We start from the raw sequence: 26,224 nt of genomic DNA, 5'->3' as shown, positions 1-26,224 counted from the left end.
AATTTACAGACATGCATCTGGCTGACAATTGACCTAATTAAAGATTATCAGACGCCTCTTCGCCATCATCCAGACTATTGAATCTATCCTCAATCTCTATACTTGAGTGACCAGAAGTATTATCATTCTCAAAGAGCTGCTCGTCTTCCATTTCTTCAATGTATTCTACATCACTATCAAACTCATCGCCCAGAGATTCGAATCGAGGACTCAATATTTCATGTTCTAATTCCTTTTGCTTATAAAGCATGCCTAGTCTACCTTGGAGCTCAAGTAATCTAGGCAAAGTGGTAGCTTTTTTATTTAGTATTGCATGTAAATTAACAAGCTGACTGCTTAGGCGAGGAACCGTTGCAAGATACCCTCCATGTATAATTATGATCCATTTCAACCAGTAATTCAATTGGTCGAATTTTGAGCTCTGCCTTATAATTTTCTCAGATAATCTATCTAATAAGATAACAACCAAAGAAGGGTCAAGTCGGGTTATAGTCTCGCAAATTACTTGCGAGTCCCTATTACTCAAAACGCTTTCTAATAATGTATTATCGTCGTTTTTTAGAGACTGCGAGAGAACCACAGCTAAAGAAGTAATTATGCTCCCACCTTTCTTCTTTTGTCGCTTCAAAGACTGACTCTTTTGCCCTGCATTTAATTTTTCTAACTTCTCAGCTAACGTTTCGTCTTGATCATCGTCATCGATATCCCTAAGAGAGCCTCCCTCCGTGATTATGGCATTACCTTCATTATAATGTTTTGTCGCAGAAATATCATGTCCATATAAAGAATTTTTGGTTATTTTGGTGTTTGGTCTCTTCTTCTCCATAATTATATCCTCAGTAAGTGAACAGTGTCCGTAATGGTCTATCCATGTCATACTATCAAAATACGGCATGTCAGGTCCCTCCATCCACGAAAAAAGTATACTGTCATCTTTGATAGATACGGAAATAATTCTTAAATTTGAATCAGAAGGATTTTTGATCTGGTCTGCTGGTCTAGTAAGTCGAATATTACACTCTGGAATTCGAGACTGGACGTCAACCATCTGCTTTCTTTTCTTCTTAACTCCAGTTTTGGCTGATTCCGATACTTTAGACTCCAATGGATTGTTAAAAATTTCCATACTACCTTCTTCATCAATGGCTACTAAGATTGATCTTCCATCCTTAGATCCTAATGCATAACTTTGGACGCACGCTTGAGATGTGTAGATAGATTTTGTTGCATTCTTTTCTATCGAATACATGTTAATAAATCTATCATTCTTCGCACTGGTTAAAAATAAGTCAGGGTCACTAGGAACAGGAACCAACGTATTAATCGGTTCAATATGACCAGGGAATGATTTTACTCTTTCTTTCGTATCAAGATTAATAAGTTGCAATGAAAATGAACCACCCAAGAGATGTGGCGCATCTCTGTATTTTATTACTGTCAATCTTTCGAAATAAGAAGCAGAATCTTGTAAATCAACGACCTTAAATTTTTGCATTAATTTGAAGCTCAACATGTCCCATTCGTAAATGTTCCCCCCTATATCGCAAGACCAACCTGTTTTGGTAAGTTCTGAGTAGTGAAAATCCAACATTGATGTCTGTTCTGAAGAAAAGAGTTCCGATATGATCTCATTACTCAATGGAGAATACAATATTATAGAACCTTTTGTTAAGCACACTGCTAAAAGATCATTATCTTCATAGCGAATCCAATTAAGGTTGGTGAGTTTACTGGACTTGTCAAGTTTTAGTAATGCATCAAGTGAAGACTGAGATGACGATATCGATACGACTCTCACTTCATGAATATCTAATGAGATACTTCCGTATGCCAAGAAACTTTTAGAGCCATCAAATCTTGAGCATAGTATAGAATCAGATGAATTCATTCTAGTGCCAATATGTAACGCTTATTATGATCTTTAACAAGAATTAGGAGAAATTATCCACAGCGGCCCTCTAGAGATGAGATGTATGTAGGCTAAAAATTTTTTACCATACAAAACTGCATTTATACAGGATTTTACTTATATCAGATAACGGAGGAGAATGTGAAACTTTAAAGTACTGCTGAACTAAATCTGAAAGGTGGTGACATAGTCGGATACATTAGGATTCTAACATCGTCTTCTGTTATCTAATCTAGGTCCGAGGGAACGATAGTTGAAGTGAGTTGTGTTATATATGTGCGTGACGACTAGCAATCTGAAGGCTTATGAGTCAATAAAGCGAAGTGCTCTCCAACAATAAATTCAGTACTTTCTGGAACTTCAATGATAGGTGAGTCGAAGATGTCATTTCGTATGTAATTTTTGCAACTCAAGTTTCAATCTACTTATGTATCTTGCCGTGTACATAAAATTATATCTGAGCTTATGAAACTTAAATACAGGTTTTCTAAAAGTAAATAAATAAAATATTTAAGACTTATCAAAGATGAGCGATCTGTCTAATAATTTAAACATGCTGGAAACAGTTGTGAGGATATTCAGAGAGTTGTCATTTAAAAACGATGATACGAAAATAACCCAAAAGACTTTAGAACTTTCATCGGCTTACATCCAATTGTTCGTAAAAGAGGCCATAGTGAGAGCTAACGAAGAACGAATTGCCGAAGGAGATTCACTTCATAAAGTCGACGGTATAGATAACATATACGATGGGAGCAGAAGTAATAAAACCGAAGAAGATGTTGAACAAACTGAACATTTTGATCCTGATGATATATCTGAGCAAGACACGCAGACAAGAATGGCATATGATTCTGATCTTCCTTTAGATAATGATACCTTGGATTCTAGACACTTAGCAAAGGTAGCAGGAATATTAATTCTAGATTTTTAAATTATAAGCAATTATTCAATAGATCTTCAACCTATTGAAAAGACTCCCAATTTTATTATGTTCCAGTAACCAAATTTGAGCTGTTCTTTTGATGTTTCCATTTCTCTCACTTTATCCGGAAGTTCTGATGTAACTGTTATGTACAATGGTACATATATATCCACATTTTGTGCTTTTATATTTTTTGAGAAAGTAGCAGTAAAGTTTAACGGGATCAGACACCAATCATTGACCCCAGACTTTATAGCTGCTTCCCTTCTCAACGAAATCTCTGAACGAGATATCATTGTTTTTTTAGTTAGAAACGAAGTAGGAATAGACTTTATAAGGTCTTTGAGATTATGTGACGGACCCAACGAAACTTCAGTTGCCAGAATATAAATGTCAGCTTGAATATCTGCGGAAGATATGAAAGATTTTCCTAGTTTCGAGATATATGAAAGTTTTATATCAGCCTTTTCGCTTAAGGGGTTAGTCAAGCTAATAAGAAATGTATAAGAAACCCCAGGCTCTAACATCCTATCAGGTTCTTCATCATCAGGATTTGACAAATGCAAAGTAGGTAAGAAATCAACAGCATTCCATTTGACATCATATTTTATTGTATCTACATTGGGTGTTAATATATTGTTATTACACATCAAACATTTCAACGATTTCTTGGGAATTAAAGTTGTTGCTATCGGATATAGAATTGATGAATCATTGCTGATGTTGCCGTTTTTGCATCTTTGTTTAACATTCATGAAATCGCTCATTTTGTCCTTAATGGCCACTTGAGATGCCTTACTGAAATCCTCCGTAGGATTTATAGCAACCAGTTCATTCTTGTTAACACTATCTTGAAGATGTGTCGTCGGGTTAAATTTTGACACTTTCTTGATACCCATGATCTCTAGCTTGTTAATTATATCTGGTGATAAAGCGTAGTCATTTTGGTTTATCACATTTAATTTTTCTCTATTGATCATATTGTTATAAATATCATTAAACATATTCGTTGAACTATCGTTTTTTTGCTTGTCCTCTTTGACTATGGTAAATACCGGTCTCGGTTTCAATACTGGTTCGGATGAGTAATTGTATTTGCAGTAGACGCAATTGAAGTTAAAGAATTTCGCTTCCCTTTGGTTAAGCATATGAGGAAGGACAGTGACGGAAAGCTTAGAAGAACATTTTGGGCAATTGAAGCAGCTTTTCATGCAATGGGATTCATTCGAGGAATAAACGGATAGGCATGATGGACAGAATTTGCTTTCTACATGTATGGCACAACATTCCTCACATTTCACTGCTTGACAAGATGGACAAAAGTATAAATATGATAAATGTTTCAGGAAATGAGGATTAAGATCCTCACCAGTTTTGCAGTGACATGGACATAGGATATTGGACTCATTGAAGATTTTAGACATTGAGATTTATACATTCCAATTGAATAGCACAAGCCTACGGATATCACATAAAACTATAAAATTATTCGCACAATTCCAAATACCTTTTCATGTTACGCGGCGCATCTGTTATCTAGAAGATCCGACGTGACATATTGCCTATTTGAAATAAAGATATATTACGAATACAAATGGCCGGTATGTCGTCATCTTTAGGAAGAATTACATATGATTTCACAGGTGGAGTAATATGTAGTTTATATATATTATTAATTAATAGCCAACATCTCTATTAATATTATTAGCCACTAAATCGCAAAAGACTGTGCAAGTCAAATATGATCACATGAAGTCATCATCATCGAAATCATCGTACTTATCATCATAGTCGAAATCCTTTTTGTAAGTATCTACGTTAGTCTGAACCGCAGGCTTTGCCTTCTTCTTACCAGCACCACCTGTGGCAGTTCCCCCAGCCTTCTTTAATCTGGCTTGCCTTTCCAACTTTTCTTTTTCCTTCATGACAACATTTAAAGTAGACACAACCTTTCTAAGGCTCTCGAGAGATAAAGGCTGTGAAAGATCTCTAATTAAATCAACTGCTAACCCAGAACTGTAGTTCAAAGGAGAATCCTTAGCTAAGTTTGTAAGAGTTGGAGCAAGGATTTTTCTAAGCTTTTCATACTCTGCTTTACTAGTAGGCTGGAATAAGGGATGTGTTTCAAGCGGCGTATCTTGGGTCAAAACGAGTTGAGGTCTTTGTGCTGCTGCTGCTGCTGCTGCCTTGGCTGCCCTTTCTCTCGGATGCTCATTAATATCCACATCATCGGCGACGCCTAGTCCTCCAAACAAGTCTGCTGCATTGTTCAAATCTGCTTCAAGTTGGGCTTTCTTCAATATTTCTTGTCTGGTTTTTTCATCAAGCGTGTCAATTTCCATAAGTGGAATGTCTCCCTTCTTCTTTGCCAACTTTTTAGCTTTCTGCTCCTCTTGTTTTTTTCTCAAAGCTTCCTTTTCTGCTTTCTTTTTTTCTTCTTCTTCTTTCTTCTTTTTGGCTACTTCTTCCTCGTCGATATCCCATGACTCCAACAATGGATCGTCGTTTTCTTCATCCTCCCAAGAAGCCGCGGCGCCATTGTTGTTAGCAGTTACATCAAATTCATCATCGTCCCAGGACATGTTGAGCGTCTTGTTCGACTTTTAATTAGCTATTTTAAGAAAATAATATTAAGATTATCTTTTAAAGGTGTAATTTTTTAAATTTTTTTTTTTTTTGCTTTTCCTTTGTCGCATACTTTAGAATGCACTAGAGAAGAAGTAACTAAATATATGTTGAACACTGAAAATAACTTAACGCACTAAATTTATGATTAACTTCTCAAGCAATATCCTGACTCCTTTTCTTCTAATCGTCAATTAATTTCTTGGAAGCCTTTAAATGCCCGCAGAAGACGGAGAGGCAGTATCTGCTATATCGGAACTTTCAGAATTTGTAAAATGGACAAATAAAAGTGCTTTCAAATATCATAGCTGTTTGTCTATTGAAAAAACTCCTGAGAAAGGAATTGGATTATTTTTTGATATAAATCAACACTTGGAAAATGACTTGGAAATTTTAAGAGTTCCAAAGAAGTTCACTTTCGATTATCACAGTCTATTGGAGATATTGGACAACCTCAAGAAATACGATGCTCATAAGGATGATTCGGAGATGAGGGAGTCTGCAGTTTTAGTAGAGCTCTTGAAAGCCTGTGAACCTGCTAATGAGACCGAAATTTTGATATGTTATTTTTGGGGCTTTAGATTTCTTTACGAGTTTAAAAAGAAAAATACTACATATTTCGTCGACTCACCTCTTCGAATATTTGACAAGTATCTTGAAATATTGTGCTTGACACAAACAACAGCATACCCTCCCACTAACTTCTATTCATCAGATAAGTTTCTTCAGAAGCTTGTTAAAAACGCAAAAAAACTGAAAATAAAGTATTCAAACGTATCAGATACCCTAAATGCTTTAAAGTTTTCAGAATTAGTCTCTTTTGATATGTTCTACCAAATTGAATCAGCAGTCAAATCTCGCACGCTAGAAATACCCAGTAAAAGTGAAGACGTTGATGACAATGAAGATGATTATTTTGTCAATGTTACATTGGTACCAGTATTAGATTTTGCAAATCATAGCCATCATAGTAATGCATATTTTGATGTTGATATATATTCTGGTGACATCTTGTTGAAGTTAAAGCCAACAAACATCATAGGAAAACTCGAAGTGACAATTTCATACTCGGAGATCGAGAGCATTCAACATTTCGTTGATACATATGGCTTCATTCCACAACTTAGCGATTACGATTTTCAGTTGTTTGAGCTTAATCTTAATCTCACAAATAGCATGAAAGAATTACCCAATGCCAATAAAATATGTAAATGGCTAAGAATTTTACCACAGGTTCAAATTGTACTTAACTCTAAAGCCACTTATTTGGATTTTTTCAACAATCCTTTACCATTACTTTTCATTAAGGGCTTGAGCTATAATAGCAATTGGCAAAACATAGCTATCGATGAGTTCGAACGACTATATGACACTCAAGTTGAAGACGAAAATCGCGATATAATTATGGACTATTTTAAATACCAAGAAGAAGAATGTGATACCATCAATGGTGTTGGTACAATTGGGGTGTATTATAAAAAGGAGCCGTTTCGAGTCGAAACGTTCGGAATATGGAGCGATGAAAATCACAATTTGCTTGATGATCTCAAATGTAAGTGTATTGACCTTGTCTTGGTTGAAGCAGAGCTGCAGAGGATGGATAAAATACAGAGTGAAGCTAAGTCATCCTTTGTTGATTTAGCGAGAGCTTATTTGTCATATAAGTCTAAATTAATGAACAGACTTTTAGAAAGTGATAAGAAGACTTTGGACCTCCCAGTGCAGCTTGCGAAAAGTGAGTGGCAAGATTTTAGAACCTTACCAAGGGAAGTTGACGTTACTTCATTACTTGATTCGCTCAGTCAATAAATATTTCTGAGGAACTTAAAAATCTAAAGTGTATTTCTTGCTTAAAAGAAAAATCACTTAGGTTTGATTCCGTGTTTCGGTAACACGTTTTACTGTCATAAATCTCAGAACCTAGCTTACTCATGACATCTCATATATTATTATGCTAGTTCGATTAATTCAGTTTAGCACGTTTAATTATTTACCGAAAGGTTGGGAAGCCAAGGAATTAAAAGGACGAAAGTTCATTTACAGAGCTAATTGATATTTATGCATAAGTGTGGTAGAGCCAGAATCATCAATTGCGGTACTATCGATTCCTTACCGCGATGGAACCAATAGCTACCTTTTAATGAAACAAATTCAGAGTGAATCATATTTCCACTAGAGTGGCAAATCAAGCTTTCCTAGGCAAAAGTTTTTGAAGTAAGTCATCAAGGGCCCTATTTTCGCAATTAGATGTGGGCATGATGTGCAGTATTTGTAATCGATAGTAGTTTCCAGAACAAATGGTACCGTCGAAAAAGTATATTTAAATAGTGAGAATTCCACCAAAGCACGATATAATTGCGTCACTTAGTACTATAGTATTGAATAAAATCTTTATTCAATAATTAATAATAATATCAATTCTTGAATCTTATAATGGTTGCACCTATTACTTCAAAGCAGGAATTCGCTGATACATTATCCCATGATGGATTAGTTGTTGTTGATTTCTTTGCTACTTGGTGTGGTTCTTGTAAAATAATTGCTCCATTGTTAGACAAATTTTCAAAGGAGTACACTCAGGCTAAGTTTATTAAAGTGGACGTCGACGAATTTGGTGATATTGCACAAGAGTATGAGATTACTGCAATGCCAACGGTTCTTTTCTTCAAAGGTGGAAAGCTTATCAACAAAATTATTGGAGCTAATCCTGCTGCATTGAAGGAGGTCATTGCATCTAATGCTTAGACTATTTAATGGATTTAAATTATTATGTTAGTATTTTTCATAAATAATATATGTATTGATAAATGACTGTTAAAAAGAAAAATAGTTCGAGTATTGACTTGTAGATCGTGAACGGCTAAGAATCTTAACATTTCTCTCTTGACTCATAATTGTAATGTCTACAAAACACTCTTCGCTCTATAGTTTGACTGTTAAACACTAGCTAAAATTGGGCTTATTTTGACTTAAAGTCATTATTTTATGATAAAAAAGTCTAATAAACAAACCCTTTACTCGGAATCACAGAACAGATAGTTGCAAAGCATTTCGAAAACACCATTGGAGTTTTTCTACTTAAGCTTCATTTTTGCAAAGTTATTTCTTTCATTTAGAAATTTCAATGCAAAAGGTGAAAAGCTAAAACTTTCTAGTTCAAAATACTTGATGTATTAAAATGCAATATTTTATTTATATAAAAACCTAAACCAAAAAAAGGAATCGGTCAGGCTAGATTATAACGACTATAATCTAAAAGCCTTTCTATGAACTTTTGTACGATGCTTGATTTGCATAACCCATTCCAGATGTTATTATCCTTTTCATTCAAATATTTTAATAACATATCATAAATCAAATAATACTGGCGCAAATTTTCAACCATTGAAATCCTTTGCTTTCTGAAGTGGTTAACAGTCTCACATACAGGGTCAAACGTCAACTCTATAGAGTCGTTGGCCATCAAAATATTCACAATCGAATCAATCGCGCAGAATGTACCTGTTCTACCGCATCCAGCAGAACAGTGAATAATTGTAGGATAATGCAAAGTCAGATTCTTAATCTCCAGGAGAACATATTTTTTTAAAATTATTATTCTTAACAAGTCGTCGCAATCTAAAATTCCTTGATCTGGCCAAGCGACTACGTGCATTTGAAATACCGTATGGAAAACAATATTATCCATTGATATGTCAAAAACCCTAAAAACCATCTGAGGGTTTACTTTTTCTTCTATCACTAAGGTGACTTTGATTAAATTGTTGTTAGAGACATAGCTTCCAGACCTCCAAAAAGGTGAGCACTTTTTAATTCCATTTTCAAACTCATCGGCTAATGAGACTATAATTGGGCTCATATGGTTGATAACGCACTTCCAAAAATCACCCATAGTTTGTTCGAGAGGACCCTGAGTAGCGATATACTTCAAAAATCCAGATATAGTCTGTGAGTGCTCGGTCAATTGGGGCAACGATTCAATTGGATCAATATAGGATGCATGAATGTAATCACAAAGTTGCTTTTTATTGGCATCATTTAATTTCACCCTTGAATGCTCATAGAGAAGGACATCTTTGTATCTATTTTTGTAACCATACTCTATGCCAGAACTAATAAGAGGAACATCACTTATCTTAGAAATATTGTCGATAGATAGAGCATTGTTTAATCTTTCCTTCTCAGACTTTTCAAGGAGTTTGAAATCTTCATTCAACTTCATGGGATCACTCAAAACAGAATTGATCCAATTAGGAAGGATGGACGAAGAATTTAAATTATTCAACTTAAAAGTACTTATCTTATCAACGCTGGAGCTTTCAATTAGTTCCTCGTTATGTCGAATTTTGAATCCCATCCTTGGAGTATCTGGTAATTTGAAGTTTGACAAAGTCGGCGTAGCCGAAGCTGATTTACACCATATATCTGATTTATAAGAAGGTGGAGGACGCTTCAAGTTCATGAAGTTATATTGAGAAGATTTATCTTTAATATTCAGAAACACTTCAGTTCCGCTTTCAAAAAGTTTAGGAGAGGAGTCCAGAAGTGCTTCCAAACTTGAGCTCAAAACGTAAATTGGAGCTTTCAGATCCCACAAATTAGTATTCAAAAACTTTTTGCAAAAATAATAGATATTCGAAGAGCTGCTAAGGGTATCATAAATCAAAACTCTGCGTGTGTGTTCACTCACTGACAGATTCTCATTAAAAGAGGATTGTACTTCGTTAAATTTAAAAAAACTCGATAGTATTTCTCTTTCACGAATTGGTAATGAATTAATGCATTTTGTTAAGTCGTAGGTTGATCTCTTCAACAACGTCAGAGGTAAACAGGCATTTATCGAGCTCCTTATGTGAGATTTCATATAATCTGCAAATGGCCTGATATCGATGATCAACAAATCCCGGGCATCTGATAGAATATCTGCATTATTGATTAAAACTTCAGCTTCAGAGAGAGAAAGATATCGTGTTTCTAATGGCAAATTAAGAATGGATTCCCTCAAATTTATGTTCGGGGCTGATCCTAACCTCTTCAAAGTTCGCTGATTAAAGTTGGTAGAATTGATATCAGTAGGAGTACTCAAAGAATTTTTATATTTCATAGCCTCTAGGGGAGTGATACCACTGAAACTCGATTGTCTTTCACTCAGAGAAGTGTTATTAAGATCAACACTTCTAAACGAGGCGGCTGATGAAGTTGATAAATTCTTTGTGTGGAAATTAAAGGTGGGCTCAATTGCTGAAGCTGCTTTTGGTATCTCATCTTCATCTTCTTTGAATGAAAGGCTCTTTAGATCTTTTCCTGAGAGAATCAGCCCCTGTGAATTTTGGGCAAAGCTAAGCTTCAAATTTAGCGTGTTCCTTTTGTTCAAATTAGTATCATCTACCAACGTATCAGTTGAGATGGTAGAGTCAGTTCTATCTATTTGCTGCATCAGAAAACTTTCGTCACAAAACGTCAAGTCTGAACTATTTGAATTCTTGTGCGCTGCCATTCCCAAATGATGCCTCCTAAGTCTCAGGCCACCTTCCATCCTTTTATCATCTTTCTTACTCTCCTTTACACTGAAATAGTCTTCCGCAGGACTCCCCATGTTCGTTGATGGAAATGTGAAGCCTGGAGAAACACACACAGTAGGGGAAGAACTCATTCCCTGAATATGATATGCTAGTTCCCTTTTTATGTATATATATTTATTGAAGTCAGAGAGTAGTAATCTTTAATTTTTGAACTTTTAAGCCTAAAGTACCCTGAATATTATAATAATTTCTAACCTTCTTAAATACAATTTTTGACCCTTTATGCCCTTTTAACCAATTTTAAGTATTTGAATATGAGAAGTAAAAGTCGGAAAACACTGACCGTTATCGTGGGTGATGACTTAGCGAAAAATAAAAAAAAAGAGCTTCGCCCTCAACTTGCTTGGTTACTTTGCCTAGAATCAAACGCGCACCCACCCTCAGATGTACTCGTTAGTTACTATTTAAATGTAGCGGGTGGATGCTTAAGTTGCGCTTGTCCTTTGTATGTAAAACTAACATTATTTAAGTCTAGAATGGCTCCACGATTCTAATCTTGTGTATTCCGGTCCTCATGGAAATGGCTACGTAATGTATCTAAAGAACTATAGGAGATTCAATTGTTTCGTCATGACACATATGTGCGATATGCATTTGCCCATGGGTAGAAAGATGTCTCTATTTCCGAGCCCATATGCAGAACGTCTCGTCTCAAAATAGAAATTTATGGTGTCCATGAAGGGGGGATGAAAGCTCGTGGACAACAGCGATTGATTTTGTAAACAGTAATTAAATTACCTCTCCTTCTTGCGTCTTTTAATGTCTTCTAGATGTGGTTGTCGAAGTTTTAATTTTAGCTTTGGGAGAGAGTTCGTCAGAGATGAATTACATGGTGGTTGCTCCGGAGTCGAACTTGAGGATGCAGAGACTGCTTTATCCCCAGGATTACTTACCTGTTCTGCAGTAGAAGGGATATTAATTCCACTTCTAGATATTCTTCTTTTATGATGCTTGACACTTCGCTCTTGCGCTTTTCCGGGGACCACATCCAGGTGGGAATTCAGCGTACCTAAGAAAGACGACCCATCTTTCTCCTCCTCCTCCTCCACTTCCTCCTCTTCCTCGTCCTCAAATAAGTGAGAATTTGAAATATGATTCCTTGCATCATCAATCATTTCTTCATATTCTGCCCTCTCGCATCCACTCTTTATAATTTTTTTCATCAACTCGCTTTCACTTTGAGAGTTCAACAGTTTCTCTTCAACATCTAAAGGCGATATGCTCTTATCCCTGATACTTGTTTGTCCCGCTGATGTATTGGGGTTGCTATGGACCGTATTAAGTGTGTGGCTTAGTCCATCGAAATAAATCTCACTAACGTTTAAATTTTTATTTGGATCCAACGTCTTCTCTTTTAAGTTCTCGATACTCGCTAAACCTTCTTCATCCTGTTTGACGTCGGGCAATATCTCACCACATGCAAGTGCAGCAGCATCTTGACTTGTGTACTCTTTGGAGTGCGCAATCCTGCTATGATTAAGAAAACCTTGAGCTGATGAAAAATTACTTCTCTGGCAGTCTGGGCATGTCAACTTTACTATTACACCATCAGTTCTTCTGTAAAGACATCCAAAGCTCTGCTTTTGAACAGCTGTTATCGAGGGTCTCAAAGACGAAGTTGTTGATCTTGTCCTATAAGAGTGTATGGGCGCCTGACTTACGTCTTCTGAAGATCTGCTTCTTCCATAGCCTATTCCTAATTGCAGAGACTGTGTGTTCAGATCTAAATTTTTCAAGTGTGAATAGTTAATAGACAAAGACTTATTCAATACATTGTGATACTTCAAAGTGAATGCATCGGGCTCATTTTCAAGTTTAGAATTTGAAGGAACCTCGAGAAATTTCCTTAATGTAAGCATTTGGGATTCACATTTTCCAAGTTCTTCTTCCGTCAACCTTAGCTCTCGATGCTTTAAGCGAACCTCTAAATCTATTTGATCTGTTATAATATTGCGTAGCTTTTCCGCTGGCACCAGTTGTAATCTTTCTCTCAAAGTGTCTTTGTCGACTATTACATTATCACTTGAAGGTTCCAGGTTTTGACTTGCTTCTTCGCCGACAGAATCCTCTACCTCTCTCGAGGAATTTCTATCTTTATCGTAAGCATTAATTTCGGGCAGTTTAGATTCGCCGCTGCTCATACTGATATTGACTAATATGAACTGTCTTTTGTTCAGATACCATGATCTTTTGTGATATTCCTAATCATTAAAAAAAGAGGATTTGTTTACATGCGGGACTGTATATATTTTTGACGGCAAATTTTAAAGTCGAGTGATCAAACTCATTTGCAGCTGTAGAAGAGTTAGCAGATTGATTCATAGTTTCAGACTACGAATCATAATCATACTCACTAGAAGATAAGTTTTTAGAAAGGAATTTTCTTTTTCATGGCCTCAAGATTCCATCGTTTTTCCTTGCTTTTATATACCTAATAAATTTAAAGGATCTGGCCCTTTTCCACACAAGGCCAACAATTCTTTTCCTGTAAGAGAACCCCCACAATTATTTCTCCTGACTTTTTCAGTTATTTTCAGAAACTTCACACTACGATTTTCTATTTTTGCCTTTTTGGATTTTGACCTGAAAGAAGAAATTGTCTTCTGTTTCAGACGGTCAGAAACTTTCTTGGCATTCTCTTGTGAAGCGATTACTTTACATCGTGACGCTATAGTCTTAGTTGGCTCTGGTTTTGAGGACTTGTTCTTTGATGGGAACTTCAGAAAAAATTCATCTCTTAGCTCATCCACTACTATGTTGATATCGGAATTGAAAGATTTATTTTCTTTCGTTCGGTTTTGAGAAATTGTGCTTTTTTGTGCTTTTGGTTTTTTTGTTCCAAATTTTGCAGTTTTTATTGATTTCTTTAACAGGACGTCATAATCAGATTTCTTTGTAGGACACTCTATGCTTTGTTCATTTTCTATACTTTCTGATTGTAAGGGATCAAAAGTGACTCGTGATTGCTTTTTACATCCCATCTTACCCTTCAAAGCTGTCATTAAGTTTGAAGAAGTAGGTTCTACGTTTTGATGAACGGCGAAGCCTTGATTATCAGTAAGCGAGTCCTTATGTTTTTCTCTTATCTTCTTTTCAATATATGGTATCTGACTGAGTGGCAACTCCTCTAATTTTAGTCTGAGGGACTTTTTGTATTTAGGCTGGTCAAGCGCCAAACTTACAGAGCTTTCATTACGTATTTCTGGCTCTGCATTCGTTTCCAAAATTGTGTTCTTTAAGGTATTCACCTCATCATTGACGGTATTTATTATTTTCTCCGTCTGAGCACACCTATTTGGACCATCACTAACCAGTTTGCCGGCCGTGTCATCACCTAGTTTTTTTGGATTCATTTTACTTGGATTGCCATTATAGATTCCAGTTGCAGAGACAAAATCAGCATTCCGTATTTCTACCAGATCATGAGCTGCTAATAATGAAGTATGGGGTGTTGAAGTTGCCTTGAAATCGATCCATTCATTTGAATAAAGTTTTGAGCCGTTTTCATCAAATATGGATTCGAGACTTTTCTTAACATTTTGTTTCAAGGAAAGTCTAACTTTTGTTTTACGGCCAACATAGGTATTAGAGTTTGAAATGTCCTTAAGAGGTGACGAGGCAGCGCTTACATATCTTGCTTTCGGTCGTACCTGTAAAGGTTTCGAATTTTCTTAATTTCTCATTAGTATTGAATGGACGTCGAAATACCAGAGGTGAAATTTTTGTCGAAGTAAATCTTACCACTCGCATCTTTAAAGATTTCAATTTTTGTCATTTCTTGTTTCAGTAAGTATTTAATTCTTAAGCTGTTGTTGTTTTGTATGATTTTTGCAACATTTCTTACCAACGTGACATGAACATGACTACAATATATCAAGAGACGACATTCAACGACATTATATGAGTTTACCTTTACAGCCTCTTGTTAAAAACTACTAATACATCAAAGTAAAAAGTGAAAGGAGTACATGTCTGATGATAATATAATATCCCCAGCAGTAGCGGGAATATCTGGTCTTTCTCTATCCCAGGCCACGGTAGCAGGGTTTGGCTATAACCCTTCTTTTGGGACGTCTTCAAACAACATCACATCAGAGAGTTCTAGTATCTTAATGAGTAAAAAAACGATCACTTTAACTCCGACATCTTTCAATTCCATCTACGATAGAAATATAAGCACAAAGAAGGCGGTGGAAATAAACCTATCCTCATTATCTTTCTTATTTTGTGAAATTGTTAGTTTTTCACATAGAAACTCGAAAGGAGTCCAAGACTTAGAGACAAGGCTTAATGGGCTTGGATATCAAATTGGTCAGCGGTTTCTTGAATTAATCAAATTGAGAGAAGGCTTGAAGTATAGTAAAAGAGAAATAAGGATTATTGAAATATTACAATTTATCCATAGCTCCGTATGGAAGTCAATATTCGGAAAGACAGCTAATGAACTAGAAAAATCTCAAGATGTGGATAATGAGTATATGATAATTGATAACGTGCCGTTGATATCAAAATATATAAGTATTCCTAAGGATTATGGAAACTTGAATTGCTCAGCTTTTATTGCCGGTATCATTGAGGGAGCATTGGATTCATCATCTTTTCAAGCTACAGTTACAGCCCACTCCGTCCCCATTGAGGGTCACCCTCTCCGCACAGTGTTTTTGATCAATTTTGATGAGCTGTTGTTAATGAGAGAAGAAATAAGGTTTGAGTAAATGTTTTTTGGGAGTTGTATATAATTAAGTATCACATAAAAAAATCACTTTCTTAAACAGTCACCTTTGAACAAAAACTATACTTTGAAGCTTCTAGAGAAGCGACGAGTAGCCTTAAGTTGCTATTCCATGATATCATATATCAAATGCCAAACACACCTGCATAGAACTGCTTGAATGTCGATTACTTTTTTTTGAAGAATTACAAAGATTTTGATTTTCAAGATATAGCTCGAAGAAGGGTCGAAAAGTATCTAGAAAGGAAGTGTAGTATGGGTATATCCATTAGGCAAGCTACTATTAATGATATCCAGGCGATGCAGAATGCTAATTTGCATAATTTACCTGAGAATTATCAATTGAAATACTATATGTATCATATTCTATCGTGGCCACAGGCAAGTTACGTAGCAATTTCATATGGGGTTCAAGAAAATGGAGAAGACAGTGGTAATCATGGAGAAATTACCGATCCAAAAGGAGACAGTACATATGTTAATAAAAACGAAAAGGTCATCGGTTATGTTCTAGGAAAAATGGAGGATGACCCAGAGGCTGAGGACAAGACACCTCATGGCCACATAACTTCTCTATCCGTCATGAGATCTTACCGAAGATTGGGGATAGCAGAGAAGCTAATGAGACAATCTTTATATGCTATGTGCGAGTCTTTTGACGCTAAGTACGTCTCATTGCATGTTAGAAAATCTAACAGAGCGGCATTGCATTTATACAGAGATTCACTCAAGTTCGAAGTTACTTCTATAGAAAAATCATATTATCAAGATGGAGAAGATGCATATGCCATGAGATTAGATTTGAAAATTGAGGAGCTACTACCATCGACTGCTCAAGATGGCGAGGAGGACGACTTATCGAAAGATCTATTAGAAAATTTGTAGAATTGGGTGTTAAAAGTTAGCAAGAATTATGTAAATATAAATCGTTATAGAATTTTAAATTCGTCAATCAAGCAATATTGTGAAGTGAGAGAACTATATGTGAGTAAATGCAAGACAATATTAAAAACGTTCTTTCATTCTTGATGCAACTGTACGTAAATTACCATACACCTTTCCAGGTGGAGAACCGAGGATTAGAGATACAACTGCTTCCCTGGCCATTCTAATATGTGTGAAACCACCTAAAATATGAATTTTGGAATCTGCAAGAACAATTCTAGTTCTTGTAGCGTTTTCAATAGCAAATTTTGTCCTTCCATCTTTACCGGCTATCCTACCAATAGCTCTAGATAAATGGTCTCCGTTCAAGGTCTTCACGTCCTTAATCTCAAAAGTTTCAATATATAAATCATCTAATCTCAATAAAGCAATTGCATCGTCCACGTCAAACCCAAGAGTAAACGCTTTCACAAAGTCACAACCTTTCTGTAATGCGCCAACATCAGTAGTGTTTTTATTAGTCTTCATCTCTACAGTCTTACTTTTTAAATTCATCCTGATCTGAAGCTTTAGATGATCGACTAACGGGGGATATATTTTAGTCCAATTGTTTTTCAAAGGGGCCATTCTATGTGGTGGTACAGGCACCTTTCGGCTTTCCAATTTGACCTTCATTGAAGATTTTCCTGCTGAAGAAAATTTTGGCTTTCCCGAATCATTTAAAGCTATTCCAGCAACATCTACTGGTTCCCCTTCTAATCCTTGATTACCATCGATGGCATCACCAAGAGGCACTTGTGTAGTGTCCACTAATATTTCATCTTCTTCAACATCTAAGGGTGCATTCTCCAATTCGATCTTACTCAAGTTTTTAACTGCTGTTGGTGCTACCATATCGTGAGTAAGAGTAGAAAGTTCTAGGATATTTAAGCTGACTGTAAGACTTTAAGTTCAAAATGAAAAATCAAAAAAAAAAAAAAAAGAAAAATAAAACTCATCTCGACGTGCACGTGATGAAATAAAAGTTATATTCGCTTTGCAGACGGATACTAAGACATATTGCTAAAGTGAGAATCTGACATGTCTAATAAGTAGGAGTACAGATATCTACTTTTTTAACTTCATTGTTTTGGCCGACCCTTGTATTATCGATTTAAGCTTTTGCTGGTTGCGTTGCAAGTTAGAATCAATCGCGACCGAAATTTTTCTGAGGTTTTTTATTGCACATTAGAGATATTCATAGGTATAGATCATAGCAAGCTACAGCAAATACATTTAACAAAGGCATCAACGAGTGATTATTTTCAAAGTTACAGTATACTAAACATACTATAGAGCTAATATCAGGCTATTCATTTTGAATTTTTTTCAACGCCTCAAAGGCAATATCTGTTGTGCAACATGTTTCTGATTACTGGGAAGGCGCTTGGGTCGAAGAGTATCCGACTTATCACCACTTGGCTGACCAATCCACAGAAGTGCAATAAATGCAGCAGACTTCAGCTTTATAAATTTTTCAGCTCCAAGTCTATTTTACGAATAGATAATAGACAGAGACCGTGGGAACCTATTACTAAAAGGGCACTTCTAGAGAAGGCTAATAATCCTATATCACGGCTTTGGGTTCATTTAAAATGGCCCTTGATGAGAGATAATAGACCGCTATCACTTGACGATATTTCGGCATTTGTATCTTGGCTTGTAATGGGTAATTTACTATGGGTGGGATTAGGCACTACTACTTTCGGGCTAGTTGCAATGTATTCGTTGTATACATACGATAATATCAAGGATGCTTTTAAAAGTTATTTCAAGAATCTTTCAAGTGAAGGGACGAAACCCAAAATTGAAGATGGAATCCTTGGAAAAATGACGAATTCGATTCTTTCTCATGGCTTAGGAATTAATATTGAATTCAAAAAGGGAAACGCATTACCCTCACTAAAAGAAGGCTTACTTACTTTCAATAATCTTTGCATTAGCTCAGTAGAATCAGCGGATACAAGTTTCAACTTTAGTGCTCACATTGAAAGTATGCGTCTTTCCTTGTCTTTCAGTAAGTGGTATGACGGAAAAGGCTTAATCTCAAAATTAGAAATCAACGGAATGAATGTTAAAATGATAAAAAGTTCGAAAGTTGAGTCTATAACTACAGATTATCATGATGTATTACCTCTTCCTTATGGTAGACACAATGATAATATTCACTTTCAATATGACATGGAGGATCATCATAGGGAAGAGTTAGAACTCATGGAAGTGAAAAGAACGAAGCAGAACAAATTTATTAATCCTGACTATGAATTTGGAAATATAAAAATTCTAGATTCCTATCTTGAGGTTCAGGATGACGTTCATAAATATCCATTGAAGATTTCAATATTTAATTGCGAGCTACCAAAGTTAAGAGGGGGTTATCTTCTAGGCGATGTGTTGAATGCCAGTAACGTTACTGGTGCCATAAACGATTCTATGTTCACTATTCATAAACGCCAAAATGTTAGTAACATAGACATGGACCGCAATAAAAGAATCAGATTCAAGCTAGATGGCATAAACATGGCATCCATCAATGGTCCCCATCTGAGATTTAATTGGATCATTGACGGAAAAGCAGAAATAACTGCTGATATTACTCTTCCTGACTTTGGAGTGTTTGAGGAATCTGACTATAGATTGAAGGATGAATATAAAAGGTTGACTAAGGTATGCTCAAACTTGTTTAATGAGTTTTTCAAGATGACATCAAGTGAACAGAATAAAAATGCAGATAATCAAATCCCTGATAAAAGTAACAGCCTCTTAAAAAGTGCGCTAGCAGCAATTTATGAGACATTCACCAATCCTAGCAAAGGGCTTGACTTTGACATTCATAAACCTCTGCAGGAATACGCTATCGTAGATGTAAAAGTTCGACTTTCCAACTTGAAAGCGCTGTTACCAAAGGAACTTCCTACTGCTCAATCTAGTGGAATTCCATATGTATCCTTGTACAACTTGAGGGCATTAATCGCTTTCATTAATGATTACAGAATGCATAACAAGCAACCGATTACAATTAAGACAACAGTGATTGAAAAATTGTTTGATTTGCATAAGTTTGATAATGTTGTTCAAACAAAAATGTTTGACTCGATTGTGAGTGACATTTATGACGAATTGCAGAAGATGGCCAAAATGGACGAAGAACGAATTCTTAATACGAAATCTTCTATGTGGTCACATTCTATTGCAAGTCAAATTTTATTACTTGGTTTAGGTGCCATCGCCTAGACTTGAGAGAAGATAAAAGCTCATATAACCGAGTCTATTCTATGTAACTTATGATTATGAAATGCACGTTGAAATATTAAGCTCATGACTCTTTTTTTCTTTTAATAACAGGGATCAGAAATTTTGCGCCCTTTCTAGCAAGTAAATCTTCCATTAACTCTGGTTCAACCGTCTTAGCCCCAATTCCAAGTAGAGTTCCTTTCTTTCTATTAGCCATTAATGAACCCTTTGCAGCCTTTGAGTCTTTGGCACCTGGCAGCCAACCCATGCCTCTCAAGAGAGCTGCACCGAATTGATCCACGGGAACTTTCTCGTACTCAATAGTATCCTCCTCTGTACCGTATGACAAGGAATTTTTTTCAGAAGTAATTGGTCCCTGGATTGTTAAACCCCTATCTATCAATGAGTCTTCTGATTGTAACAGAAGTCTAGCAGCCTTATCATCAGTCTTTGTCTCTTGAGGATTGATCTTTTCTGTGGAATTCTCAACCAGTGAATGGGGGTTTTCAAATCTATTCAAGCCATAATTCAACTTTTCTATTTGTGGATTTTGAAGTTCAGATATGCTTGGGGCTGATGAGGAATTGTAATTTATTAAAGTTTTGTTTAGCTTATCAGGTTTTATGATTAAAAGCTGCTCTTTTTCTTCAGAAATTTGTTCAAATGAATCTATTGGGTTTATGATGTCTTCATCGCTATCTGTTGATTGGCCATCCAAAGCATTCTTATGATGGTACGACTTACGTTTAGGAGTAGCACTAATGTGGATACCGTTAGTTTTTTTAGGTTTATGCAGCGGTTTTGTTACACCATCCGCTTTCAACTTAATTTGAAAGCCAGCCATTAAGATGCCATCATTTGAATAAAACTAAAGTTTTTGGGGCTCATCTCGGTGTAATTTACTCAAACTTTGTTCTCGCTCACGTTACACCCGCAAGATTAAGATTTACGCGTACAACAACAACTAATATCTTGAGCATTGGTGAGAGAAACCTAGAATTTTGATGCTAGACATTTGACATGTCTTTAAATGACTATCCTGGCTTTCAGATTAAATCTAGTAGGGAACTACAATCGGTGGAAGAGGATTCGATGAATTCCAATGCTGACTCAAATTATAGTTTTTACCCGATTGACGATAGTGAAATCACAGACATAGATTCATCATGTTCTCAATCCGACATTAAAGATACCCAAGTGGAGGATGGACGCAGATGTGAAGATGTATCAGGCAATGATGGAAGCTCTAATCGGATTAAGATTCTAGGGACCAAAAGTTTGGCGGATCTTTTGTCAGGTAAGCAACTTTCTAAAAAGTCTGAAATTAAAGCGGGAAAAGTAGAAGCCGTAAAAGATCATGGGGCAGAAAAAACCCAACTTATCATTTCTCATGGTTGCAATGCTACGAGCCTGAAGAGGGACCTAGATGTTTTAGAATTGGAGAAAAAAATGTTCAAGAATATTTCCAGGAGTCAGCCTGCAAGTGACTTTTTTGGGCAATCGAAGCAAACTTACAAATCGTCAAATTTATTTCCAGTGAACTCTAAAGATACGAAGGAAATGTCGATGTATATGCAAGGCTCTTTGGTACCTTTGAGTTATAAAAAGGATGCTCAAATCAATGAACCAAAACTAAGTGATTCAATGACACCTGATATTTATAACAAGTTGTTAGAGTCGAAGATATGTGGAGAAACTAAGAGAAAGACTTCACCGAAGGATATTTTCAAGTCCTTGAAGCCGATAAGAAGAGACAGCCAACATTTAATTACTCTAAAGTTAAGTCCAAAATTATTATCTAACGTGAAGCTTAATAGTTCATTCAAAACGAAAGGAAATTACGACCTTTTGAGTTCTTCTACTGAGGTAATCGATTTAACAGATTTTTTTGATCAGAAAGGTCTGAGAACAAAAGAAAAAGAAAAAGACATCGGCAAGTCACTACATAAGACCATATCTCAAAATACAAAACGACTAGATCCTCCGATTCTCAAAAAAAATGAATTCCACATTGTTGATACTTCACGGCTTCTTCACAGGAACACAGCATTACTCTGTCTTCCTCTGAAAGTGCTTCCAGTTCTTAATGACACCCAAATCACGGACAAGTCTACTTTTCTTTTTGAAAAAGAATTCCCTAACTTTCCCAAACTTATAATAGAGCCATCAACTCAAAGCATTAACAACCTAGTTTCGAAAGCATTACCAAGCTTAACAAAAAATTCTGCATTAGAGTTCATAACTGAAGAGTTTATATTTAACACTTCAAATAACAACAACTCAGAACTATGGATAAATTTATTTCAGCCCCGCAAATTAAACGATGTCTTGATTTCGCCAAAGTTTCGGGAAAAAATCAGGGACTGGATCAGAAATTGCTTTAAGAAATTAGAATCCAAGTCCTTTGCATCTTCCCGGAATGTACAACTAAAAAAACAAAAGCAGAAAATAGACTCCATGGATTTTATGGTTGATGATAACAGTCCAATAATTTTTGAAGAAGAGCAAGAGGAAACATATGTTCCGTTATTGATCATTCAAGGCTCGATAGGGTCTTGCAAATCATCAGCAGTTTATGCTTCTGTGAATGAAATTGACGGATATGTTTTTGAAGTGAATTCTGGGCAGCCTCGAGGAAAAAAAGATATATTTCATAATCTCAAAGAGTTTTCCACCACTCAGTTGGTACATAAGCGGAGTGAATCCCGACAGTTCCAGAAAGGGTTGGTTTTATTTGAAGATGTTGATATCCAATTCGATCAAGATAAGAACTTTTGGGCTGTTGTTCAAGAAATCTTAAATATTACACGTCGCCCTATCGTTTTGACCTGTCAGAGTGTTGACAATATTCCACAAAATTTGTTGGACGTTTCGAAAAAATCAAATTCTTTGATAAAGCTTGACGATGAACCTCCGAACATTGATTTGCTCCAGAACTACCTTTGGCTCTGTTGCATTAGTCAAGGTTATAATTTAGAATCTTTGGTGATACGCGAAATTCTAGATGAGAGCTACAATGGGACTAGCTATGACGTGCGGAGATCCTTAATGAACTGCCAATTACTTTGTCAAAGCGACATGGAAAAGAATGATTCCCAAGTGAAGAATTTGTCTTTTCATTCAGCTTATTCAGTTGATACTTCCGGTGGACCTTATGGAACACTTGAAGTCTGTGCTGATAGATTGGAATGTCTCTCTGAAGCTGATATAATTTCGACAAATACAAACTCGTCACTCACTCACGATTCCTATTTCAGCGAATTGTTGGGGACATACCAAATAAGCCAGGCATCCATGCTTAGAGAACCAACGTTGGAACATGAATTGAACGTTGGGGATTATATATTAGATGTTTTAAATATAGGTGATAAAGAGCCTGCTAATAAGCTATCTTTTAATCAAACCAGGGAAGTATGCGAAAGATTTATTGGTTCTAGAGCTAAAAAATTGCCCAAATATATGTTGGATCTTAATTTTTACGGAAGAGTAACGAGATCTTCTAGGTCAGAGAATCAAATAATAAATAGAAGTATTAATTCTTCCACGGGAATACCTGAGTCCTCACTCATCAACAATTTATCACAAATTACCTTCATAATAGATCTTTTACCGTTTTTCAGAAACTGGTTTAGTTTTCAAATACTTTTGAACCAAATGGAGCAGGAAAGTCAGAGTAAAAGTGGCATTAGCATAAAGAAATTTTTGAATTATAGAGATTTCCAAATTTTACCGGGAAATTTGATCGATACTATTAACTATTACTTGATATAATGTTGAATAGAGACAAAATAATGAGTATATATAAATATTATCAACCCCCTGATAACGCCTCGTAAAGTCGTACATGTACAGAATCTAAATTAACCGCGTTCTTGTCTTAATAACACCTCCTCCGAATGATCTGAGCGCCTTATGCTTAAAATCGATAGATTGAAGCCGTCTCCAAGCTTCCTCAATATGATATGGCATTATAGGCTTGGCTAGCTCGTCAGGCTTATCGAAGAGATACTTTTTACGCTTTTGTTCTTGCTGCTGTTTGTTAATGATTTGATGTTGGAGTAATTTTTCTTCGGCATTTTTGATTGCCATAGCCTCTTCAGTTAAAGAGCACACAATCTCAAATGTTAAGAAGCCCAAAATATCAACAACGTCATCATTCGGTCTCGAATCGCACAACTGAGCAATTTGGGCCCATTCTCTAAAGCGTTTTGCTTTTCTAAATGTGAATGAGGCTTGACGGCATTCAGACCAATGGACATACTCCTCTTTTGTCATGCTTCTGGTTCTATCATCCGCCTGCTTTAATCTCTTCAATGAGGCAATTGTTGCCGCTTTCTCCTCGTCGTCTACTTGCTCGGACTCCTCCGCAGTTTCAAGGTGCTGTTCACTGAACATAAATTGCACTTCCCATGGAAGCCGTATCTTAGACTTCTTGTATCTTGTTACCATCTTGGACTCATTATTCTGGGACGCAGTTGGCGCAGCAGTAGCAGCATCGTTTTCTATAAGGGATTCTGTACCACCACCTTCTTGGTCTTTTGCATTCTTACGTACGTCTTTCCATGAAAGATACGTCCGCAATCTATTTACCTTTGCCTTATCATGTCTTATCATAAATATCACATCCTCCGGAGCAATTGACTTGGTCCCCCTCGCAGCTGCCGTTTTCGTTGCCTGCAAAAGAATTTCAATGACTTGTCCACGAACTATATCCTCGATTATTGAAGTTGTCTCTACTGAAGGATCGTTAGTCTCTCCAGAGACAAACATCATCTGTTGTATTTCCACGCGATATTTATATTTATCCAGCCCAGACATGATAAGAAATATACTACTACTTGCAGTAAAAGTAAACTCGAAATCAATAGATATAGGATAAAGGAATGTCCGGGTAACATTGTGCTCGAGAGTCGAGAGCGAGTGAAAGAAAAAAAAAATTACAGCAAAAATTTTCATTCTTAAATGAACATGTAATTTCATTATCTACATATACTGATTAATAGGTATGTTATGAATGAGATAATCATCTCAGACTAATGATGACTATGAGTGCATTTGGCTCGAGACTTTTTGTCGATGTGGAAAAACACACGCTACCTTACTTTTTTTTGTCTGAAATATTTGATCGATGATTTCCATAATTTTTCAAAGTACATGTACTAACATTCAATTCAGCTACTTTTCCTATGTTCCAATATAGATTATGGGGCTATATTTAGTTCGTGATGATATTTAATTAGGCCTGCATCAGTAAAACTCTAATTCCGCAGCAACTCACTGCTAGCAGGATCTCGATCTTCTATTCACATTTCTAAGATGATATAATTTGAAGTTTTTTGGATTAATCTCCAAAACGAATTCGAATTCAATATTACTATATCTTAAATCAGCAAAGTTTGGGTGGGTCGCGATAACTATGATATAACACCTTCATTTTTGAAGAGCCTTCTAGTAGCAGTCTTTGTGTGGGAAACCATAGACTTGGTGAAGCTTAACTATATCGCAATGACAAGAATCAATAGAATGCACAATGCGACAACCAAAATACCTATGCACCAATCACTTGCCTTTTCCCGATTTTTTTCGATTACATATCCAATTCGCTTCAATCCTCTTTGAACCCTATCACCTACGTTATCTAATTCTGTATCTAAATCTTCAAGCATGCCAGCCTGATTCTCTAATTCTCCACCCATAAGTTGTGCTTGTTGATTTAAGGATCTCATGGTTTCGTGAATAGAATCAAGATGCACATCTTGCTCCTGTATTATTTGTTGCTGTTGAAATTGATCCATAGATCTATAATTATTATCATCATCGAACGGGTTCTCATCCTGCTCATCTTGACTAATCCTGTTTGACATTGAGGTCACATCTCTGTTGGTATTTCGCATTTTAGCGTCCCAATTCTCCTTTATCTGATGAATTTTCGTATCTAAATCTTTTAGTCTCTTCCTTCTATCATCAATATCGATCGAGGTTAGCAGAAATGACTCTGGGTCTGCTTCACTAGCTTTGAGAGCTTGCTCTAGGTCTTTAAATATCTCACTCAACTCCTGGAAATTATTGTCAAAATCAATCTTCTTTACATCATTAATGTTTCCAGATTTCCCAATTAAAGTCTCTAATCTTGCTACTGATGCGTATGCATCATCTTGCACTTCATTAAAAGGGTCCATATTGCAAATCGAAAGATAGGTCCTCTGAAACTTTTACCAACCTAATTGCGGCCCTGCAGTGTATTTAGTTATTCACAAGATAAATACACTTCTCTGGTTAAATACAGGAAACAA

General features: G+C 36.1%; 16 protein-coding genes across 16 annotated transcripts; 7 read left to right on the top strand and 9 right to left on the bottom strand.

Annotated features, from left to right (window-relative positions):
* Positions 1-37: 37 nt before the first annotated feature.
* UTP5 (Utp5p) lies at positions 38-1,888 on the bottom strand (the record flags this gene model as incomplete). Its single annotated transcript, XM_062950882.1, has 1 exon — positions 38-1,888. One exon carries the CDS (start codon positions 1,886-1,888, stop codon positions 38-40), a length of 1,851 nt encoding a protein of 616 aa, XP_062807940.1.
* Positions 1,889-2,435: 547 nt separating this feature from the next.
* Positions 2,436-2,843, top strand: PRCAT00001119001 (uncharacterized protein; the record flags this gene model as incomplete). Its single annotated transcript, XM_062950881.1, has 1 exon — positions 2,436-2,843. The coding sequence occupies one exon, from the start codon at positions 2,436-2,438 to the stop codon at positions 2,841-2,843; it is 408 nt and encodes a 135-aa protein (XP_062807939.1).
* Positions 2,844-2,869: 26 nt separating this feature from the next.
* PRCAT00001118001 (uncharacterized protein) lies at positions 2,870-4,258 on the bottom strand (the record flags this gene model as incomplete). Its single annotated transcript, XM_062950880.1, has 1 exon — positions 2,870-4,258. The coding sequence occupies one exon, from the start codon at positions 4,256-4,258 to the stop codon at positions 2,870-2,872; it is 1,389 nt and encodes a 462-aa protein (XP_062807938.1).
* A 321-nt stretch (positions 4,259-4,579) lies between these two features.
* HCR1 (translation initiation factor eIF3 subunit j) lies at positions 4,580-5,416 on the bottom strand (the record flags this gene model as incomplete). The annotated part of the gene is made up of 1 exon (XM_062950879.1): positions 4,580-5,416. One exon carries the CDS (start codon positions 5,414-5,416, stop codon positions 4,580-4,582), a length of 837 nt encoding a protein of 278 aa, XP_062807937.1.
* Positions 5,417-5,675: 259 nt separating this feature from the next.
* CTM1 (cytochrome c lysine N-methyltransferase) lies at positions 5,676-7,268 on the top strand (the record flags this gene model as incomplete). The annotated part of the gene is made up of 1 exon (XM_062950878.1): positions 5,676-7,268. One exon carries the CDS (start codon positions 5,676-5,678, stop codon positions 7,266-7,268), a length of 1,593 nt encoding a protein of 530 aa, XP_062807936.1.
* A 624-nt stretch (positions 7,269-7,892) lies between these two features.
* Positions 7,893-8,204, top strand: TRX1 (thioredoxin; the record flags this gene model as incomplete). Its single annotated transcript, XM_062950876.1, has 1 exon — positions 7,893-8,204. One exon carries the CDS (start codon positions 7,893-7,895, stop codon positions 8,202-8,204), a length of 312 nt encoding a protein of 103 aa, XP_062807935.1.
* A 481-nt stretch (positions 8,205-8,685) lies between these two features.
* On the bottom strand, positions 8,686-11,112 carry PTP3 (tyrosine protein phosphatase; the record flags this gene model as incomplete). Its single annotated transcript, XM_062950875.1, has 1 exon — positions 8,686-11,112. One exon carries the CDS (start codon positions 11,110-11,112, stop codon positions 8,686-8,688), a length of 2,427 nt encoding a protein of 808 aa, XP_062807934.1.
* A 663-nt stretch (positions 11,113-11,775) lies between these two features.
* PRCAT00001113001 (uncharacterized protein) lies at positions 11,776-13,182 on the bottom strand (the record flags this gene model as incomplete). Its single annotated transcript, XM_062950874.1, has 1 exon — positions 11,776-13,182. The coding sequence occupies one exon, from the start codon at positions 13,180-13,182 to the stop codon at positions 11,776-11,778; it is 1,407 nt and encodes a 468-aa protein (XP_062807933.1).
* Positions 13,183-15,009: 1,827 nt separating this feature from the next.
* PRCAT00001111001 (TRAPP subunit) lies at positions 15,010-15,756 on the top strand (the record flags this gene model as incomplete). Its single annotated transcript, XM_062950873.1, has 1 exon — positions 15,010-15,756. The coding sequence occupies one exon, from the start codon at positions 15,010-15,012 to the stop codon at positions 15,754-15,756; it is 747 nt and encodes a 248-aa protein (XP_062807932.1).
* Positions 15,757-16,028: 272 nt separating this feature from the next.
* On the top strand, positions 16,029-16,658 carry PRCAT00001110001 (peptide alpha-N-acetyltransferase complex A subunit; the record flags this gene model as incomplete). The annotated part of the gene is made up of 1 exon (XM_062950872.1): positions 16,029-16,658. The coding sequence occupies one exon, from the start codon at positions 16,029-16,031 to the stop codon at positions 16,656-16,658; it is 630 nt and encodes a 209-aa protein (XP_062807931.1).
* A 120-nt stretch (positions 16,659-16,778) lies between these two features.
* Positions 16,779-17,552, bottom strand: PRCAT00001109001 (uncharacterized protein; the record flags this gene model as incomplete). Its single annotated transcript, XM_062950871.1, has 1 exon — positions 16,779-17,552. The coding sequence occupies one exon, from the start codon at positions 17,550-17,552 to the stop codon at positions 16,779-16,781; it is 774 nt and encodes a 257-aa protein (XP_062807930.1).
* A 507-nt stretch (positions 17,553-18,059) lies between these two features.
* Positions 18,060-19,931, top strand: PRCAT00001108001 (uncharacterized protein; the record flags this gene model as incomplete). The annotated part of the gene is made up of 1 exon (XM_062950870.1): positions 18,060-19,931. One exon carries the CDS (start codon positions 18,060-18,062, stop codon positions 19,929-19,931), a length of 1,872 nt encoding a protein of 623 aa, XP_062807929.1.
* An 82-nt stretch (positions 19,932-20,013) lies between these two features.
* Positions 20,014-20,775, bottom strand: PRCAT00001107001 (uncharacterized protein; the record flags this gene model as incomplete). The annotated part of the gene is made up of 1 exon (XM_062950869.1): positions 20,014-20,775. The coding sequence occupies one exon, from the start codon at positions 20,773-20,775 to the stop codon at positions 20,014-20,016; it is 762 nt and encodes a 253-aa protein (XP_062807928.1).
* A 176-nt stretch (positions 20,776-20,951) lies between these two features.
* Positions 20,952-23,702, top strand: PRCAT00001106001 (uncharacterized protein; the record flags this gene model as incomplete). The annotated part of the gene is made up of 1 exon (XM_062950868.1): positions 20,952-23,702. One exon carries the CDS (start codon positions 20,952-20,954, stop codon positions 23,700-23,702), a length of 2,751 nt encoding a protein of 916 aa, XP_062807927.1.
* Positions 23,703-23,786: 84 nt separating this feature from the next.
* On the bottom strand, positions 23,787-24,749 carry SPT3 (transcriptional regulator; the record flags this gene model as incomplete). Its single annotated transcript, XM_062950867.1, has 1 exon — positions 23,787-24,749. The coding sequence occupies one exon, from the start codon at positions 24,747-24,749 to the stop codon at positions 23,787-23,789; it is 963 nt and encodes a 320-aa protein (XP_062807926.1).
* Positions 24,750-25,426: 677 nt separating this feature from the next.
* On the bottom strand, positions 25,427-26,110 carry PRCAT00001104001 (uncharacterized protein; the record flags this gene model as incomplete). The annotated part of the gene is made up of 1 exon (XM_062950865.1): positions 25,427-26,110. The coding sequence occupies one exon, from the start codon at positions 26,108-26,110 to the stop codon at positions 25,427-25,429; it is 684 nt and encodes a 227-aa protein (XP_062807925.1).
* Positions 26,111-26,224: the final 114 nt, after the last annotated feature.

The sequence above is a fragment of the Priceomyces carsonii genome, assembly GCF_900007245.1.
Source record: "Priceomyces carsonii strain CBS4050 genome assembly, scaffold: Debaryomyces_carsonii_scaffold_1, whole genome shotgun sequence".
In the NCBI taxonomy this organism is placed as follows: domain Eukaryota; kingdom Fungi; phylum Ascomycota; class Pichiomycetes; order Serinales; family Debaryomycetaceae; genus Priceomyces; species Priceomyces carsonii.
The sequence above is the reverse complement of the archived record's forward strand: the minus strand, read 5'-3'. Positions and strand labels throughout refer to the sequence as shown.